Here is a 21,964-nt window from a genome sequence, read left to right on the forward strand (position 1 = left end):
TTTTTTCCATCATCCTAGAAAAATTGAGCTTACACATAGATTCACAGAATCCCTTGAACTGAGAGAAATGGTAGGGAAAACCTCCTTCAGAGGGTTTCTTTTAGATGGAAGGAACAGAGGTTAGACGCCTCACTCCAGCTCACGCTCTATGCTGGCTTGGAGCTGGGTTTGCATCCCTGCTTGCTGAGTCCCAGCCGGACTGATTCTGCATCTCCAGGGCTGTTTGCTCCACCATTCTCTGCTGGCCACGTCAACATTTTGTAACCAGTAGTTTCCAGCTTCCTTCTGGCCCATCTTCACAATGAACGATATTGTTAACGCAGCTTGTATACCTGCCCTGTGTACCACAAATAGTTTGTGTGAAGATCCTGAGTCGTCATAAAAACAATGACGCTCCCTGGCAGAGGCCACAGTCTTCCCAGTCTTGGCTCACGGTGTTCTACACTTGAATTTGCTGCCTTGAATTGAACTGCTTGTATTTAAAAATTGGTAGGTTTTATGCAGAAATCTAGATGCTTCCATTTCTCTGGAAAGTTTCATTAATCTGGCAAAGGGAAGGGACTTCTCCAGTGGCACTGAAGCCCTTTAGATAGAATATGCACCTTCTATTTCACTGTGGCCCCCATCACTCCTCTGGGATTCCCAGTCCTCAGCCAAGTGTTATTTGTTATTGATCATCTTCTAATCTCTTGCTTTTCAAATTTGAGTTACCTGCCTTGATGTGTCTAGACATTTGGGGATTTCAACTCTTGTTCTCTGAAAGAGATTAATAGTCCTAGTAAAAATTTTTTTCAGGGCATAAAAATAAGGATTGATGAAGATAGCTATAAAATAATTAAGTTTATTGAATAATGAAAATGACTGATATTTCTCCAAATTTGGTTTTCAAGGCAAACATGTCCCAGGTCAGGCAAGTGGGCCTGCTGGCCGCTGGATGTCAGCCATGGAACAAAGATGTATGTGCTGCCAATGGAGACAGGTTTGCATACTGTGCCACCCTGGCCATCTATATTTACCAGGTAAAATATTATGGATGCTTTTTGATTTCTAATTTTATTAGGTAAAATTAATATTTAATACATATTTTAAAATCCCTGTTATAGGAAAGGCTTAAGTACTGTAATTTAATTGATATTTATATTTTGTTGCTGTTTATACTATATTGGTTTTACAATTCAAGCTTTTAAAAAATGCTTGTATCATAGTTTCAGATTGTTAGAAAAATCTTAATTGATTTCATAAACCTTTATGTGCTGTTCATCAAACAGAATTTCTTCAAGAATTAAAAGCTTCCAATCTGTGAGTGGTGAGCAATTAGAATCTAATGCTTTTAAAATATATTTCCATATAACTCATTGGAATTCATTTATTCATTTGTTTCAGACTTTGCTCAGCAGCATTTCATATGAGAAAATCATCAGTTGAAGAATGTGGGTCATCCATTAGAGATCATTATATTAAAAACATTACAGATATAAAATATTTTGAGATATTCTTGAGATTCAAAACTTTACAACTCCCGTTTTTTCATGTCTGAACTCCATCCAGACCTCTCTCATCAGTTCCCAATCTATAGAGCCAATGGCCTTCTGAATTGTCCCAGTTATAAGTGCCATAAGCATCTTAAATCCAGGTCCATCTTTCTCCTCAAACCTGGAGTCAACATTTCAGTGTGAGCAGCTAACCACTTACCTGAACCACAGATGTGAGGGTTAGCTCTCTTAGGCTCCTCCTTCTCACCTCCTATCCTGTAGGTAACGAGGAGTGATCCTAGCATTTTGTACCTTTATAAAGCCTTCTCACCTAAACTATTATAATAGTCTCTTACTATCCTCTTCGCCTCTACTTTGACTCCCTCTAATTTATACATTAGTATAGTCAGTCATCTGTAATGCATATCTGCAATTTTCAATCTTCAGCTGCTCCTCGTTCCTTCATATTAACATCCAAACTTCATAGTGTGACATTGTTTTGCAATGTCTTTCTCCATCTCCTCTCACCTTGTGCCCTGGGCAGACCATGCTAATTGTATTTTCCAAAACATCTCAGACTCTTTTATATCTTGCCTTTGTTTACACTAATTTTTCCATTTGCCTGTGTTGCCTGTTCAGAGAGTGTTTTCTCATCTTTCAAATCTCAGCTCAAGTGTATAAATTCTTTTCCGTATTCTGCTTTTTCCTCTTTCCCATTAGCAAAGGACCTTAGAAAACGGACTGCCTCTCTGCCTGCTTCCCTTTACCAGAATAAGTCTTCCTCACCTTTGATTTCTCAAGTTACTCTGTACTCTCTGGAATTTGATAGATACTCGTTAAATACTTTTTGAATGATATATTTTTTGTTGTTTTGAAACACCAGTTCATTTCAGTTAATAGTGAAAAAGATGATTGCATTATTCTGGAATAAAAATCCTTTTAATTACCAATAGTGTAGTTTATTGAAAATTTAGGAAATAATAGCATTAATCTATAAACCCATTAATTTTACACAGTTTCAAGTTAGATTTTATGTAGTCCATTACTCAAGGTTATAGAAACACCGAGCAATCAACCTCAGTTTCAGTATAAGTCATATTTTTTCACTTCCCATTGCCCCATGGAGAAGACAGCAGCAAGCCTGCTAATCGCTCCCTTTTTCCTCCCATCTGCCTCCTTTACACTTTGCATGTCCCCATAAGCTTCTCACTCCCAAAGGTCTCCTACAAAATTTCTCTCTTAGTCTTAAGTCCCTAACTTCTTGTCTTACTTCCTTTTAGAGAAGAAGAATGTATCAGTCTAGGTAAACTGTTCCTCCAAGGAGTAAGGACAGTCAGAGAATGGACGAAGGCAGCACTTAATTTTTTTTATGTTCGCATGTGTCTTAAGTTTTATGATGATATTTTATGACTTGAATATTTAGGAAGATTGAGCTAAAATTATTAATATAAAAAAACCTATGAAGAAAATGTATGAGTCAGTAAAGACTGAAACAAATTAAAAATCACCCTGATTTAGAAATTAAATAAACTCAGGTGATAGTTCATTACAGAGTTCACTGTAAAACCTTGTTTCAAAGTATGCAAATGGAAAATTACATTTATATTAAATGGTGACATTAACATTCAACTTACATTAATCAGTATTTTTTAAATGTCATTGTCTAAGTTGAAGTGCTTTGAAAATTATGCTACATAAATATAAAATGTTATAGTTATTTCCAAAGGGAATAGTTATTAAATCATACCTGGGGTTAATGTACAGAGTCTGATAGTCTGTCACAGTCTGTATAATGATGCCGAGGTATTATCACATCTGTCTGAACTGTTAAATGATACTTGTAAATGTGGTAAGAATTTTTCCTTTGACCATTGAATTGTAATGCAATAATATATTGTATTAACTACTCTAAAAATGATTTATGGTCCAACTCAAAGTAATAGTACAGACTCATAATACTGAATTGTAAATATAATAGGAATGTATTAATAAATTAATCCCTGTAAGTATTCTATATTGTGCTTAAGATACTGTTTGGATGATTTGTATAGTAAAGCCAGTGAAGATCATTGATTTGCAACATAGCTTCTTCATGTATTTATAGACTCTTCCACTGAATTTCTAACTTATGTAGCAGTTTTTTCTGTTAGATACATTAGACACACTCACAGTATTTACCATAGGTAAACTTAAATCACTGAATAACTTAAAACTTACAAATCTATTCCTAAATGTACAGAAAATGTACTTACATATTTAAGTAGGCCAACTTAAGATTATGATAACTGCAATACTAATCAGATGAAAACTCCACTGGTACTTGGTTATCTCTAATAATATTTTCATCTGAAGTTGTTCAGGAATAGCTGAAGTTCAAATAGTAAGAGATACAGAAATTATAGAAGGGAAAACCTTAGGAAATAATTAGGTCATTTGTCAAAATTTTATATAAAGATGTTTGCTACAGCATTTTTTGTGATAGCAAAAGTTAAAAGTTGCTTAAATGGTAAACAATAGCATAATGGCTCATTTTTTTTCAATAATATTAACTGAATCTCTTCTGTTGGCCAAGTATCACTAGGCACTAGGAATGAAACTATGAACAAATCAGGCAAATTCTTCTCATTGAATTCATATTCTTAGTAAGGACGGGGGCAGGGAAGGGTCATTAAACAAACAAATAAATAAATAAGTGTTGCAGGAAGAAATGTGTTCTACAAAGGATATAAAAACAGGTAATATGTTAGAGTCATTTACACCAAAAACAAAAGCAACGAAAACAAGTGGGACTGCATCAAACTAAAAACCTCTGCACAGCAAAGGAAATCATCAACAAAATGCAAAGGCAGCCCACTGAATGGGAGAAAATATTTGCATATAATATATCTGATAAGAGGTTAATATCCAAAACATATAAAGAGCTCATACGATGCAATACCAAATTAAACAAATGATCTGATTAAAAAATAGGCAGAGGATCGGAATAGACATTTTTCTAAAGAATATTTACAGATGGACAACAGACACATGAAAAGAAGTCTCAGCATCACTCATCACCGGGGAAATGCAAATCAAAACCACGCTGAAATATCACCATATACGTATTAGGATGGCTATTTTCAAAAAGACAAGGCATAACAAATGTCAGGGAGGATGTGGAGAAAAGGGAACCCTTGTGCACTGTTGATGGGAATGTATATTGGTGCAACCACTATGGAAAACTCTGTGGAGGTTTCTCAAAAAATTAAAAACAGAACTACCATATGATCTTGCAATTCTGCTTCTGAGTGTTTATGTGAAGGAAATGAAAGCACTAATTTGAAAGGATACATGCAGTCCCATTTTCACTGCAGCATAACCGAGACATGGAAGCAACCCCAGTGTCCATTGATGGAGGAACGGATAAAGAAAATGTGATCTGTATATGCATACAATGGAATACTATTTAGCCATAAAAAGAAGGAAACCTTGCTATTTGCTGCAACATGGATGGATCTTGAGGGCATTATGCTAAGTGAAATATATCAGAGAAAAACAAATACTGTATGATCTCACTTTTATGTGGAATCTAAAACAAAACAAAACTGAATTCATAGATTCAGAGAATAGATTGGTGGTTGCCAGAGGTGGGGGTACAGGGGGTGAAATGGGTAAAGGGAGTCAAAAGGTACAGACTTTCAATTACAAACTAAATAAGTCATGAGGATGCAATGTACAGCATGTTGAATGTAGTTAATAACACTGTATTGTATATTTGAAAGTTGCTCAGTGAGTAGATCTTAAAATCTACCACAAGAAAAAAAATTATAACTGTGTGTGGTGATTGTTAAGTAGGCTTATGTGATCATTTAGCAATATATGCAAATATCAAATCATTATGTTGTATACCTGAAACTAATATTATATGTCAATCATATCTCAATTTAAAAAAAAGGATAGAGTATGGGACAGGTTTTGGGGTGGGGGTGGGTGCGTAAATTTATTTAGGTACTGTGGTCAGAAAATACCTTTGTAAAGAGGCCTTTTTGAACTGAGACCTGGACAGGAAAGAATGAATAACCATGAGCAAATCGATGGGGAGAGCATTCAAGGCCAAGGGAACAGCAAACATAGGCTTTAAAGCAGAAATAATTTTGCTGTAATAGAAAAACAAGAAGGTCAGAGTGGACAAGCAAGAATGCTATACCAAGTGAGCCTTGCAAATAGCAGAGTTTCATAATCGAAGGGCATCGAAGGCCGTGTTGCAGTTAGGATTTTACTGCAAGTATATGGTTGAAGAAAGAATGGTGTAATAAATAGTTAATACAATAACGATTTGAAACACTCTTCCATAATACTTTGAAAGGTTCATTATTAAAAGGAAAAGCCAGGTACAACAAAATGGCATATACTATATAATCTCAAACATGTTGAAAATGCTAGAACGAAAAATTCACTGATTAATGGCACATTTACAAAGGAAATAGGAAAATTGGCTATTTCTTTTTTTCGCTTACATACAAGACCACAACATAATGCCCCATCCAAAAAGCAATAAGAGAAAATGGGCCCAGTGATATTGCTCTGCAGACTTCAGACATCTTAATAATATAATAATGAGCAATTGGTTTATTTAACCCAATTTTTTTATTGAAGTATAGCTAAGTCAATGTTAAATTAGTTTCAGCTGTACAACATATTGATTCAGCCATTCTGTGCATTACTCATGGTCATGACGTCAAGTGTCGTCAACATCTGTTACCTTACAGTGTTTTTACAGTATTGCTGTCTATATTCCCTATGCTGTACTTTTCATCTCCATGAATTATTTATTTTATAACTGGAAGCCTGTACCTCTTAATCCCCTTTATCTATTTCACCTATCCCCCCACCCATCTCCTCTCTGGCAACCACTATTATATTCTCTGTAGTTGAGTCTGGTTTGCTGTCTTGTTTGTTTTGATTTTTAGATTCCACATGTAAATGAAATGATATTTGTCTTTCTCTGACTTATTTCACTTAACATGATACCTTCTACCTCCAATCATGTTGTCACAAATGGCAAAATTTCATTCTTTTTTGTGACTGGGTAATATTCTATCACACACACACACACACACACACACACACACACCTTTTTTTTTTTTTTAAGATTTTATTTATTTATTTGAGAGAGAGAATGAGAGAGAGAGCACATGAGAGGGGGGAGGGTCAGAGGGAGAATCAGACTGCCTGCCGAGCAGGGAGCCCAATGCGGGACTCGATTCCGGGACTCCAGGATCATGACCTGAGCCGAAGGCAGTCGCCTAACCGACTGAGCCACCCAGGCGCCCCACACACTTCTTTATGCATTTATCGATGGGTACTTGAGTTGCTTACATATCTTGGCTATTGTAAATAATGCTACAATAAAAAATAGGGGTACACATATCTTTTCAAATTAGTGTTTTCATTTTCTTTGGGTAAATACCCAGTAGTGGAATTACTAGATTATGTGGTATTTCTATTTTTAATTTTTTGACGTACTTCCATACTGTTCCCATGGTGGCTGTCCCAATTTACATTCCCACCAATAGTCTTTTTCTCCACATTCTCACCAACACTTGTTATTTCTTGTGTTTTTGATCTTAGCCATTCTGACAGGTATAAGATGATACCTCATTGTGGTTTCAATTTGCATTTCCCTGCTGATGAGTGATGTTGAGTAATGTTGGCCATGTGTATGTTTTCTTTGGAAAATGTCTATTTAGGTCTTCTGCCCATTTTTAATCGGATTATTTGTGAGGTTTTTTGGTATTCATTTTTATAAGTTCTTTATATGTTTTGGATAGTAACTCCTTACTGGATATGTCATTTGCAAATATCTTCTTCCATTCCATAGGTTGCCTTTTCATTTTGTGACGGTTTCCTTCACTGTGCAAAAGCTTTTTAATTTGCTGTAGTCCCAATAGTTTCTTAGCCTAAATTTTTTCATTTAAATCTATTTGAAAAATTACAGAAAAAATATCCCAAAACCAAGGGGTTTTTCTTCATAAATAGATATAGTTCTAAAAATATAATAAAGCTCTGGGGGCGCCTGGGTGGCTCAGTCGTTAAGCGTCTGCCTTCAGCTCAGGTCATGATCCCAGGGTCCTGGGATCGAGCCCCACATCGGGCTCCCTGCTCAGCAGGAAGCCTGCTTCTCCCTCTCCCACTCCCCCTGCTTGTATTCCCTCTCTCGCTGTGTCTCTCTCTGTCAAATAAATAAATAAAATCTTTAAAAATATATATAATAAAGCTCTGAATTATTATGTACATTTAAATGTACATTTATTTTTACTTGTTTTAAAATTGTTTATTTCAATTCTCTTATTTTTAAAAACTGATCTTTTTTCTGCTCATCATCACTTATCAGAGAAATGCAAATCAAAACTACAGTGATATCTCACCTCACACCTGTCAGAATGGCTAAAATAAAAAAGCACAAGAAAGCGAGAATGTGGAGAAAAAGGCACCATCATGCACTGTTGATGGAAATGCAAACTGGTGCAGCCACTGTGGAAAACAGTATGGAGGTTCCTCAAAAAGTTAAAAATAGAACTACCCTAGGATCTCTGGATCACGCCAATGGGTATTTACCCAAAGAATACAAGAACACTAATTCAAAGGAATGCATGCACCACTATGATTATAGCAGCATTATTTATAATACCCAAACTGTGGAAGCAGCGCTAGTGTCCGTTGATTGATGAATGGGTAGAGAAGAAGTGGACCATATATACAATGGAATGTTATTCAGCCGTAAGAACAAATGAAATCTTTCCATTTGCAACAACATGGATGGAGCTACAGAGTATAATGCTAAGCAAAATAAGTTAGAAAAAGACATATACCATATGATTTCACACATATTTGGAATTTAAGAAACAAAACAAGCGAAGGGGAAAAATAAGAGGAAGAGACAAATCAAGAAACAGACTCTTAATTATAGAGAATAAACTGATGGAGGAGAGAAGGGTGTAGGGGGATGGGTGAAATAGATGATGGGGATTACAAAGTGCACTTGTGATGAGCACTGGTGATGTATGGAAGTGTTGAATCACTATATTGTACACCTGAAACTAATATAACACTATTAGCTAACTGGAATTAAAATAAAAACTTAAAAAAATGATTTGTTTATATTGATTGAATACACTTAACACTTGAAAGTAGACCAAGGCTTGAAATGTGTTCATATCATGTTATTAGGTGTACTAATTTTCATGTATGTAGCTTTTTAAAAATGTGATTATTAATGAAAAGTGTGTTATCTAAAAAGCACTGAAAATGTCTTATTTATATATTTTTTTTAGTTGGATCACCGTTATAATGAATTCAAACTTCACGCAATTATGTCTGAACATAAAAAAACAATCACAGCTATCTCTTGGTGTCCACATAACCCTGATGTGTTTGCAAGTGGCAGTACCGATAATTTAGTGATCATTTGGAATGTTGCAGAACAAAAAGTCATTGCTAAGCTCGACAATACAAAAGGTATATTTATAACTGGGGTTTATTTTACTAAATGATTTTAGATTTTTAAAATTTATTTGACAGAGAGACAGCCAGAGAGGGAACACAAGCAGGGGGAGTGGGAGAGGGAGAAGCAGGCTTCCCGCGGAGCAGGGAGCCCGATGCAGGGCTCGATCCCAGGACCCCGGGATCATGACCCGAGCTGAAGGCAGATGTTTAACAACTGAGCCACCCAGGCACTCCAAAATATTTTTATTTTAATAAGCAAAATATTTTATTTAAATTAGCTCAGGTTTTAAAGTACTGCTTTTCAAACTTTCCAGTGGTAATCTATGTAAGAAATTTCATATCTTGACTCATTGTACATATATATAAAACTGAAACAAAATTTCATGAAACATTTATACTTAGTACACCGATCAGTTAAAAACAGTCAATACCAAATGATTTCATTAATAGGTAAATATAACAAAACTTCCCAAAATAAATATAAAAATAATTGGTACGATTTTCTTAATGAGACAATTGGTCTAGCCTGTTCATTACTCTATTCCAATCTGAAACATACACTGACAGTGTTACGCATGTAATCAGGGCCCTGCTGAGTTGGTTTCTTTCTTTTATTTTTAATTGGGTCAAGATAGAAAGTCCTAGTTCACACAAGTAGGTCTTAGTGAATTGAATATTATTACACTCTTTCTAGCTAGCCTCTTACCCCATGATAATGATGAAGTTACCATTTTTCTGTGTTAGATGTCGCAATAATTCAGTCCCTTTTTGAGTGCCAGGGGTGTCTCAGTTATTAATTATGATTTTGCAAGCTCCTGCTGGATGTGTTTTTCATGGCGGTTGTTCCTCTCACAATTACTGGTTATAACTTTGAGACAGAAAACTGAGATGTGACAGTCTCGCTAACTTTATTTTGTTCAGTTTCTTTATAATGTTCTTTTCGGTATGTAGCAACAATATTGAGAATTCATAGGCAATTATATGTAAATCTTGCTTCCCAGATAATAATAATGCCTTTTGGAACCTTTGGATATGCTCAGCATACTTAGTATATTTCTTTTTCCTTGTCTTTTCAAATTTAGGTCGTTAGGAATGTTGAAAATACCAGTAAAATAAACCAATTTTGTTACATAACTTTCATCTTAAAAAAAAAATTTTGCCAAACAAGTTTAATTTTTCAACTAGAAAAATGTGCATCTCATTCCCAAGCTCATATAATCTGCTGCTTATTTTCACTTGCAACAACCACTGAGCTTCAGTATTAGATAGTGTGCAGTGTGCTCCCATCTCTGAGCAAAAATTTTTTTAAAGTTATTCAGTGAGCTTCCATTCATGTAATGGTTTTCCTTCAGGTTTTCAATACATCAGTGAGAAAAAGCCAAAATACTTTTGGTACAAGGCTTTGTGATGTAGAAACAGCAATTGATAGCCTCAATCAAGATTTTTCATGTTTTTCTAGTCATACCTGTTTCTCTACCAATCACAAATCCTACAGGTTTTTCCATTATTGTTTTTAATGGTCAATAGTACATTTTCTCAATACTTTATATTCAGCTTTATGTGAAATTAATTTTAGGTAACACAATAAATACTCCTTAAATGCTACATGATGTCATTGTTCTTACAAAGTTATCACACAAAATCTATACTAGACTATAACTGCATAGCAACATTTTCTAAATGTTATGGTAGGTACAGATTAGACAGTATATTATTGTATTATCACCTAGTTTATCGACTGATTTGTCATCAAATACCATATGCATCACATCTTTTCATGATGGAAGAGTTTTTTATTCATTAGCTGTGTGCACCATAGCTTTTTTTGCCACAGAGGATACAATTAAATAAGACTTTTTCATTAGTTGAATCATTGAACATTATATCAAAAACTAATGATGTACTATACCTTGGCTAATTGAATTTAAATTAAAAAATAGCTAAATCCTAAAAAAAAAAAGGTTTTTTCATTAGCATTTGTAGAATTATTAAATAATTATAACAGTTTCGATCACTTTTACATATTTTTCCTTTCCTTATGTATCTTCCTTTCCTTTGAAAATTTTCAGAGGCTTTACAATAAGTTCCTCATGCCATTTCTAAATATCTTCTTACTTTGAAAATTGAAAGCTATATTTGCAAAAAAATTATGAATATTTTGGTTATTTTCATTGTAAGTAATTCCCTTTGAAATGTCTTAGACTCTGTTTCTTCTTTTCAGAATCCAGCTTAAGCAAAGTAGAAATTTGCATTTAGTCAACCTTTTATAAAAATCAATATTAGAAAAAAAAAATCAATATTAGAACTTGAACTTGCCTCTGTATTTTTTATTTCATTATTCTGTTTTCCACAGTAATAAAAATTTTATTTAAAACAAGTATTAGTTTGTTTAAATATAAAATGTTAAAATTATCATAAGGTTGAAAAATATCCCACTTGATAATATCCTTTCAGAAAAAACACCCCAAAACATTGTTCCCAATGGATAATAGTACTGCCTACCCATCTTAGAATATTTTGGGGAGAATTAAATGAGTTGATATTTTACAGAGTTCTTGGAAGTACTTAGAAATAATAAACCATTATAGAAGCCTTTTCTGTTTCAACCAAATGACATTGTTTCTGGTCCCTTCTCTTCCTTGCTGCCTCTCTGGAGACATGCATTCAGAGAGCCCGTGTTCTAGTGGCTTTCTTCAGGGGTGCGATGGTGGTTTGACCCATTCAGAGTATCTCATCCCTTATTGGGAAATTCTACTTCTGTTAATGTATTCTAAAACCACATATATTTTTTAAAGATTTTATTTATTTATTTGACAGAGAGATAGGTAAAGAGCACAAGTAGGCAGAGCGGCAGGCAGAGGGAGAGGGAGAAACAGGCTCTCCACTGAGCAGGGAGCCTGACGCGGGGCTTGGTCCAGGACCCTGGGATCATGACCTGAGCTGAAGGCAGCAGCTTAACCGACTGAGCCACCCAGGTGCCCACCATATCAGCTTTTTATTGGCCTTATTCATGGACACATTCATTCCTTCTATAAATATTTATGGAGTTACCATTTTATGTCAGGCCCTGAACTAGGCATTAGGCTTCTGGTTTCTGCCTCTTGGAGCATTAAGGACACAAATTGAATTTACTGTCAATGAACAACTTTCAACTCTGTATCTTTGTTTATAGCACTTCCTCTTCCTGGGAAATACTACTTATCCCATACATTAAACTCTGCTGCTTCCTCAAAGTATAATTCAAATCCAGCTTCTTTCCAAGACAGTTGCCCAACAGTTCACAAACCTTTCTGAATGTCACAATCATTTGGAAAACCTTGTTTTTGTTTTTAAGATTTTATTTATTTGACAGAGAGCATGAGCACAAGCAGGGGAAGCTGGAAGAGGGAGAAGCAAGCTCCCCGCTGAGCAGGGAGCCTGATGAGGGACTCGATCCCAGGACCCCGGGATCATGACCTGAGCCGACTGAGCCACCCAGGCACCCCTGGAATACGTTGTTACAAATAGATTCCTGGGCCCGAATTCCATATGAGCTGATGTGCATATTCAGTTTGCTGATTCTGATGGATTTGTTTAAAGTATCTGTGTTGGGAGATTCATAATCTCTGTCTTGAGTTATAAATTTACCATAACACTTATTTTATATATGATTTATTTGATCACAGTAATAGTGAGGGGAATACAATTAACTTTTGTATTTCTTCTGTAGTTTAAAAGGGTCTTTTACATGCATGATTATATTTCCTTTCTTAATATTCATGTGGAATAGGTGTTCAGCTATTTTTGGTTATATCCATTTTATAGATGAGAAGACAGGTTTAAGAGGTAAAATTACTTGTTTAGTTCATCTGAAGCAGCACTAAGATTTGAATCTAAACCCTGATAAAACATAGATTGTAGCATTAATTTTATTGTTATTAAATCCCTATAGTTGCATTTAACTTTTCATTTATATAATCCTTATCTTCCCAAGATATTATATTTATATCTTATATTTAAGATCCTTTAAAGCAGGAATTGTATACCATATTAACTTGTATACCCAGAATGTCTACGAGTCCACACAAAAACTTAGTAAGAATTTATTGCTTTACTATGTAGTTTCTGAAAGAAAAAACTCTATAAATGTTTGCATCTGTGAAGCATATTATGATAATTAGTAGTTTTAAACCTAATGAGGTACTTTTCCTTTCATTATGGAAGCACCCTACATATGTTGCCTGTAGTCTTTAGGGTCACTTTATAAGTCCGACTCCCAACTAGGAAGGTAGTAATATTTTTTTAAATGACAAGCCTATTCTTATAGTTTAAGTTGCTTTAGAAATGTGCAATGGAAATACTATTTAATGGTACATCTTCTTCCTCACGGCTCTATTACGTATCTGTATTTTATTTCTTCTAGGGATGCCTGCCTCTCTTAGCTGGTGCTGGAATGCAGGTGACGCCGTGGCCTTTGTTTCCCACAGAGGACCACTGTTCATTTGGACCGTCTCAGGCCCAGAGAGTGGGGTGACTGTGCACAAGGAAGCACATGGCTTCTTGTCTGATATCTGTATATTCAGATGGCACACCCAGAAAAAGGGGAAAGTTGTATTTGGTCATATTGATGGAAGTCTGTCAATTTTTCAGCCAGGTAAGAATTTAATTTAGTCAGGTTTCTTTTTCTTACCCTATGTGATTTCTTGTTTACACAGCATACAGCCAAAGTTCACAATATTTTAATTTTAAAATAATAGTTGTGCAAATAATATCCAGCACCATGAAGTAAGTTTTATTGTAATATATTTAACTCAGCTGTGCAGATTGTACTTTGAGTTAACCCAAATCCAGTCATTTGCCCCATATTTTTACTTTAAGTCAATTGTTTATTTCTGTACATTTACTAAGAAAAATGACCCAAATGAATTAAGGACATACAGCAGAGGAATATGATGACTTACTAATACTTCTCAAAAATATTTTCCCACCTGTTTGTAAAATACCATTGTGATATCATAGGTCCTTAGCAAAGACTTTGAACTTGAGATAGAAAGGAACAATAAATCTTTGGATTCCCCCATCAGTTACTTAATCTAGCTGAATGAACGGGTCTGAGGAACTAATTTATGTTTATTTTTTCAATTTAAACAATGATAAAATGTGTAATGGGGAGATCTGAAAATTACCAGAATAGCTCTCCACTCAAAAGTAGTATGGCTACCATTTGAGAAACATGCTTTTAGCCATCTGGCATCTCTGTTGATGTATGTGACTCCTGACTTGCTAGATAGATGGATAAAAGTGCTTTTTAGGACTAAGATCACTACTTTCACAAAATGTATCACATCCAATTTATCTGAAACTAATAGAAGAAAAAAGAAATTGAAGTTGAACAGAAGAAATTATAAAAATTTGAATAAATATTTCTTAAATCTTTCTAACATTAAAAAAATGATATATATGATAATTATATATGATTTCATGGATATGTGGAATTTTAAGAAACAAGGCAGAGGATCATAGGGGAAGAGAAGAAAAAATGAAACAAGATGAAACCAGAGAGGGAGACAAACCATAAGAGATTCTTAATCTCAGGAAACAAACTGAGGGTTGCTGGAGGGGAGGGGGGTAGAGGGATGGGGTGGCTAGGTGGTGGACATTGGGGAGGGTATGTGTTGTGTAAGACTAATGAATCACAGACCTGTACCCCTGAAACAAATAATACATTATATGTTAATTTAAAAAATATGTCAAAGGTGATGGGATATCACTCCCTGATTATATTATATAGTAAAGATGAAGAGATTTTTTTCAGATGTAAAAATAAAATGATATATAAAACATTGATATTTTGGTGCCATTTTATCTCAAATACATTTCAAACAGGATCTACTGTTTTACTTCGTAAAGAAAGATAATAATTATACTTCTTTGCCACCTCCCCTCTGCTCTTTGTGCATATCCTCTTGTTCCTTCTGGTTATACTAATGTAACTTGGGGAGAGTTTTATCTGTTTGTTTTAAGTTGGAGTGGGGAGGGATCTGTGCTTGTTTTCTGCTTCATTTGGATTTGTTGTCTCAGACACCCCCACCCAATCTGTTCTGTCCTCTGCATTGGGAGAAAATTCTGTTTTATAGTTGGTCATTAGGCTCATGGTTAAGTGACCTCATTCACAGACTTTCTCTGTTTGATCTGGTGCATACCACTTCTTTTCCCTCCTGAGCTCTTGATCTACAGCAGTCTTGCTCCGTCCCGGGGCGGGGGGATTTAGGGACAGTCAGGATGGCTGTGTGCTGTGTGTTTCCTCCTCTTGATTCTCTGCGGTCTGGGGGTGTAACCAGATCTTGTTAGGGACTCCCCACTACTCCCCAGCCAGCCTGCACCCAGAGATTTCATAAGGATTGTGATACTTTCTTTTTGAGGAGTCTGTGTGCTGCTGAGCTCTCAAGAGGATAATGAGGAGTGTGCACTTACTTTGGTCCAAATTTCATTCTAGATATTACTCATATTTCATAATTTGTCACTGTGACCATCTCTTTTTCACTGACTATGGCTTTCTTTTTTTGCTTTATTATTATTATTAGGCATTTTTTTAATTAGGTATTTTTGAATGTGTTAAGTCCTAAGACATGGAGACATTGTATCATGTATCTAAAATATAAAACATTGAGACATTTTATGCTTATTCTGGCATTGAAAGGATAGGGAGGCATAAAGACCTCCTTTGCCCTTTGTGTCTCCCTTTTGTGGGTTTAAGTCAGAGTGGAATGTATTATATTTCAACATCTGACCTATGACTTCCAGAAGAGGCCATCATTTTCCCATAACTCATCTTCCAGTTATTAAATGAAGTAGTTTGTGCATCTCTACCCGTATCAATCAAGTGTTATTTTTATGGACCCACACATGGATTCATTTACTAGGGCTTACCCTAACAAAGTTCCACATACAGGGTGGCTTAGATCAACAAATGTGTTGTCTCGCAGTTCTAGAGACCAGAAATATGAAATCAAATTGTCAGCAAGGCCCTCTGAAGGCAACAGACCTGTCTCTTAGCTTCTGGTCCTTCCTTAGCTTGTGGCAGGCCTAGCATCAGTCTTCACATGGCATTCTCCCCGTGTGCATGCAGGTCTCTGTGTCCAAATTTCTCTTTTATAAGGACACAGTCATGCTGGATTATGGTTCACCCTCATGACCTCATCTTAATTTATCATCTGCAAATACCCTATTTCCAAATAAAGTCCCATTCACAGATCCTTGGAGGTTGGGACTTCAACATCTTTTGGGGGGATACAATTCAACCCATAACAACCCCGTACAGACTTGCTGGCCTCATTTATTCCATAGGATGTTTAGCAATGAATATATACAAAACATTAGGGAAGGTATAATCCTGCCATGTATTTTCCTTTTGCATATACATGAGCTAACGGGTCATAAAGGAAATACTACTTTTTATTCTGATGTTACATTCTGCATTGCGAGTTTGAAGCTTTGAGACTGTTAGCATTAATACTGATGTTATGCTTTTTACTTTTCCTAAGGAGTGGTCACCTTTATTGGCACAACAGATTATTCTATCTCTATGTAACAAGATAGAATTTATGTCCTCCAGGTTCTTGCAGGAGCCTAAGACCTCAAGCTCTCTGCTGTCCGGTCTTCATCTCTCTAGGGAAAAAAAGGAAATATTCACGGAGGTGATGTTGCTGCCTTTTATGCCTTCTCCCTTTCAGTCTGAAAAGCACCACTTTATTCTATATTTGTGTATTAGATTTTCATGTAAAAATTCACCAATGAACAGAGGATTCTAGAGCCAAAATCACTAGAAAACTACTCTAGCTATTTTAAAATTATAGTTTTGGACAAAGCTAGGTCATCAGAAATTTTTTTTATCTTCATAATAGAAATGTTTTCATTGAATTGATTTTTGTGTTATTCCAAGGATGTGCATGAGTCAAATTTGCATGGTTTTATTTTAGAAATGTTGATGATATTCCCTGTGTCATACTGCATTCCCTTTTTGAAAACACACAGGAGACCTGTAATTTTGGTCTCAGTTCTGGGAAAAGTGTTTCTCCTGAGCACTTTTTTTTTTTTTTTTGTCTTTTTGTTTTATTTTTATCCTATGGGCACGGTGAGTTATGTAACCTTTCATGATTTTTTTCTTCTTTGCTTTGGCCACTGGTTTCAAAATCAAAATTTGAACAGCTATGTGGATTATATACTACCTCATTATTTCATTTTAATTTATTTTTAATTTTTTTTCATTATTTCATTTTTCAACCCCAATTTTCCCTTGCCCTGGTTTTTGGTTATGGTTTTTTGGTTTTGTTTTAAATTTTATTTATTTATTTGAAAGAGAGAGCAGATAGAGAATGCATACAAGGTGGGGAGGGGCAAAGGGAGAGGGAGAAGCAGACTCCCCGCGGATCAGGGAGCCCGATGTGGGACTCATTCCATGACCCCAGGATCATGACCTGAGCCAAAGGCAGACCTTAACTAACTGAGCCACCCAGGCGCCCCTAGTTTTTGTTTTTTGTGCAGAAATTATCAACCTTACCTTCTTATTGACTTATTCTTCTCAAATGCTTCTGTCGTATCTGACAACACAAGTTGCCTGATATTTGTATAATAAAATAGAGGGCGCCTGGGTGGCTCAGTCGGTTAAGCGTCTGCCTTCGGCTCAGGTCATGATCCCAGGGTTCTGGGATCGAGTCCCGCATCAGGCTCTCTGCTCTGTGGGGAGCCCGCTTCTCCCTCTCCTCCCCACTTGTGCTCTCTATCTCACTATCTCTGTCTCTCTCAAATAAATAAAATCTAAAAAAAAGTTTTTTCAAAAGAAAAAATAAAATAGAACATAAATAAAAATAAATAATATAAAATAATGAAAGTATTATCAGCTGTTCTAATGGTTGGCTGTAAAATTTTATAGATTTAGTTTTCTATTTTTTTTTAATTAATTAATTTTTTTTATTTAAAGATTTTATTTATTTATTTGACAGAGAGACACAGCGAGAGAGGGAACACAAGCAGGGGGTGTGGGAGAGGGAGAAGCAGGCTTCCCACCAAGCAGGGAGCCCGATGCGGGGCTCGATCCCAGGACCCTGGGATCATGACCTGAGCCGAAGGCAGACGCTTAACGACTGAGCCACCCAGGCGCCCCTAGTTTTCTATTTTTTATAATAAAAATGTTGTTACTAGACTGAACAGAAAACCGTGGCTGTAATTCATAATCATTTTGACTAAGCATGGGCTTTCAAGCAACATGATTTAGATACCATAGCATTTGCATTGCAGATTTTCCCACGTTTGTGTTAGTGGGTTGTTTTTATTTTTTTTCCACATTCTGGAATATTTTTCATAAACCATTGACGTTAACTGGCACATGCAGATACCTGAAAATTACTTAAGAAATGGCTTTAGTATAACTTAGGTTGATCATTTTTCGGTCTCTCTCTGACTTGTAATGATTTGTTGTATTAATATTACTGTTTGTTAGATCAAATAGCAATTTAGCAGATACTTATTTTGGGAAAGAAGAAGCAAACTTTTCTCGATGAGGATTTCAGGAATTTGATAAAGCCAAATAAAAGAAACATCACATGTACCTTCTATGATTTTATATGCAAAAATTCTAAATAAAATGTAAGATCAACATCATAAAGAATAATGTATTTTGACAAATTTAATCCCAACCCAGAAACTGTTTAAGGTTTTCAGTTCATTTTATAAATAGCTTATAAATCCAAGGAAATTTATTTTTTTGCTTTTATAATCTGATATGTTGAAAAACAGTATGTAATGGTGATATTACAGAAGGAGCTATGGTATCTCTCAGTTGGGTTATTGTTTAGTAAACACTTCTGGTGGCGTTTATAATCCTCAGGAGGAGTTGATTCTGTGAAGACTGTGGTCTGAATACCGTTGTCTTGCTGCCTTTCCTCGGAATGGGAGGCCGGTTCAGCAGAAGCATTTTTTCCCCCATTGCCAGTTGTGTCTAAATTTGGAAGGAACAAGAGGGTTGTTGGATAATCCTTTGCTTCATTTAATTCCACATGTTTTATGTCCCTATTTTTCTGGCCGCCTTATTTGTACTGGTTGTCGGGAGTGAGTTATGCTTATGAGCACTGCTGTGATGCATGAGGAAGGGGGGACCGTAAATATTGATATGCTGCTTATAACAGGCCTCACTGTTCTTAGCACTTGAAGTGACTAACTCATTCTTTTACAAAACTCTACGAGCTAAGTATTGTTATGTTCTCCATTGTACAAATAAAACACTGAGCGCACAAAGATTCAGTGTCTTGTCCAAGAGCACAGAGCTAGTCAGTGGTGGAATGAGGCTGTGCACCCAGGCAGTCGGCTACAAAGTCTGTGCTTTTAACCACAACAGGGTGTTCCTCTTGGTAAGCACTTCCCTATCCCCACGCTGCTGCAACTCGGTGGAAATTGTAGTTGATGACATGAGCCTGGGTATTGTTTATGTGCGTCTTTTTCTTTTGGCATTTCAGTAACATTTAGGGCACCAGAGATGGCCAGAGCAGAGCAGTTCAGTCTGACTTTCATCTCATCCCCCTGCACTCCTGTGTCACTTAGGACCTCTGCACACAAAGGCCAGATCTCTGTTCCCAGTACTCTCAGAGACCAGGGATGTGCAAAGAGGAAATTAGTATGACCTCAGTTGTTGATTTTCTTTTGAGCATTTTGTTTAAAATCTTTTTCTATATATTTTAATAGGTAATAAAAGTCAGAAACATGTTCTGAGACCTGAATCTCTTGAAGGGACAGATGAGGAAGATCCAGTGACAGCCCTGGAATGGGACCCACTGTCTACCGATTATCTCCTAGTGGCTAATATGCATTTTGGAATTCGCCTGCTAGATTCGGAATCACTTTATTGCATAACAACATTTAATTTTCCCAGTGCAGCAGCTTCTGTTCAGTGTTTGGCCTGGGTTCCCAGTGCTCCTGGGACGTTTGTAACTGGGGGTAAGTTTACCCTATTCCCCAAAGTTTTAAATATGTGTTTATTCTCTGAGTCAGGGAAGTTATAGTCTTTTATTGGTTAATTTTGTATAAAATGTATTAATACTCAATACTATCATTTATTATAGTAAATGCCTAGTTTACTTTTATTTATACTGTATGTCATTAACATAATGACAAATAAATATGAAATTAAGGCCCAGTTTTCCAGGTTTCTGGTTATAAATTGGACTGTATTGTGTATGTGCACACATGTGCTCAGGTTTTTGTGTTTGTGTGTAGAAGACAAAGATAATTCAGTTTCAGTCATGGAAGGATGACAGTAAAAGTACTAACTAGAAAAACAGTTGATCTAGATGGGAGCTCTGTTAGCCTCACTGATAATTTGGACAGTCAGTGACCATGAGTACCTAATTAGACCAAGGCATTTTCTATCTAAGTTGGAAATGAAAGTGGGGTTTATCATCATGGCTTGAAAGGAAGCTCCTTCTTGGTTTCCCAGTCATGAGACAATTAGTAAAGCTAAGAAGTGACAGGGGATGGGAAGATAAGTGCACTTAAGCTAGTAATTAGAAATTAAATAACTCCTTCTACTGGTTTCTTAGGATGCAAGAGAGAGGTCTCTGAAAGACTTGAGTACTTTCAGCTACTGTATAAATACTTCCCATATTTGCTTAATGTGAAATAACAGAGTCTTTATCCTCACAACTGTCTTGAAGAAATTCTTTACTTCTTTAAGCACTTACATTACTCATGGATATAGATGGAGTCTTACGTAGCTTAATTGCCTGTCATTTTGTACGATATAATTAATGACAGGCAGGAACATTTAAAATATATTATTATTATTCCTGAGTTAAAATTCACATGCCATAAAACTCAGCATTTTGTTTTGTTTTTTAAAGATTTTATTTATTTATTTGACAGAGGGAGAGAGAGAGCACAAGCAGGGGGAGTGGCAGGCAGAGGCAGAGGGAGAAGCAGGCTCCCTGCAGAGCAGGGAGCCTGATGTGGGGCTCTATCCCAGGACCCTGGGATTATGACCTGAGCTGAAGGCAGACGTTTAACCGACTGAGCCACCCAGGCGCCCAAAACTTTGAAGCATATGGTTCAGTGGTGTCTGTAGTCACAAAGGTGTACAACCATCACCACGACCTCACTGTGGGACATTTTGTCATGCCCCCAGTAGACTCGGTAGCTGGTAGCAGTCGCTCTTCATGAACCCCTCTCCATGGCCCCAAGTGCACACATGTGTGTATTTAACTGCTAACCTACATTCTGTCTCTGTGGATGTACCTAGTCTGGACGTTCCATAGAAATGAAATCATTCAGTACAAGTGTCGGACTGACCATAAAGTTTTCAAGGTTCATCCATGTTGTAGTGTGTATGAATATTTCATTCCTTTTTATGGATGAATAATATTGCATTGTATGGATATGCCAGATTTTGTTTATCCACTTATCAGTTGACAGACATTTACCTTGTTTCCACTTTTTTGGTTTTTTTGCTATTAGGAATAATGCTGTGCTGAATGTTGGTGTAGAGGTTTTTGTGTGGACATAATGTTTATCATTCTGTTGGGTATATGTGTAGGAGTAGAGATGCTGAGTCATATGGTAACTGTTTAATCACTGGAGGAACTGCCAGAAAGTTTCCCAAAGCAGCTTCTATATAAGAGGTGGGATTTTCAGGAAGTGGGGGAGCTTTCTAGTTGGTTTTTTGGTATGTCAGGCAGTCTTGGTTGCAGGTGAGCAAAGGGGCAGTTTACGTACATTTCAAAAGACAAAATATTATTTAATGTTAGAGGTGCAAAGTTTTTTTGTAGCTGGCTTCCCTAGAGCAAAGGTGTCAGTGGGGTGCTTTTTTTGTGATCAGACTCTGATAATGATCTTTGTAGGGGGAAGCCGCCAAAGCAGACAGTCCTTAACCCTAGGAAAGGATTTGGAACAGAAAAAAGCAAAATAAGCCAAACATTTAAAGGATGAATAGCATTTCACCTGTTTCTTTGGGTTATTGTACGATATTGTTTGAAGAATGTTAG

At 36.1% G+C, this 21,964-nt stretch overlaps 1 protein-coding gene across 1 annotated transcript in view; it reads left to right on the top strand.

The window, feature by feature from the left end:
• Positions 1 to 21,964, top strand: part of WDR17 (WD repeat domain 17) — an 89,109-nt gene that overhangs the window by 23,214 nt on the left and 43,931 nt on the right. Inside the window, exons 3-6 of the mRNA XM_081812883.1 lie at positions 891 to 1,019; positions 8,786 to 8,969; positions 13,360 to 13,590; positions 19,674 to 19,925. Of these exons, the coding sequence (XP_081669009.1) occupies positions 891 to 1,019; positions 8,786 to 8,969; positions 13,360 to 13,590; positions 19,674 to 19,925 (796 nt within the window). The remainder of the gene's footprint in view (positions 1 to 890; positions 1,020 to 8,785; positions 8,970 to 13,359; positions 13,591 to 19,673; positions 19,926 to 21,964) is intronic.

Source organism: Leptonychotes weddellii, chromosome 2 (genome assembly GCF_054177405.1).
Source record: "Leptonychotes weddellii isolate Sample4059 chromosome 2, ASM5417740v2, whole genome shotgun sequence".
Taxonomy (NCBI): Eukaryota; Metazoa; Chordata; class Mammalia; order Carnivora; family Phocidae; genus Leptonychotes; species Leptonychotes weddellii.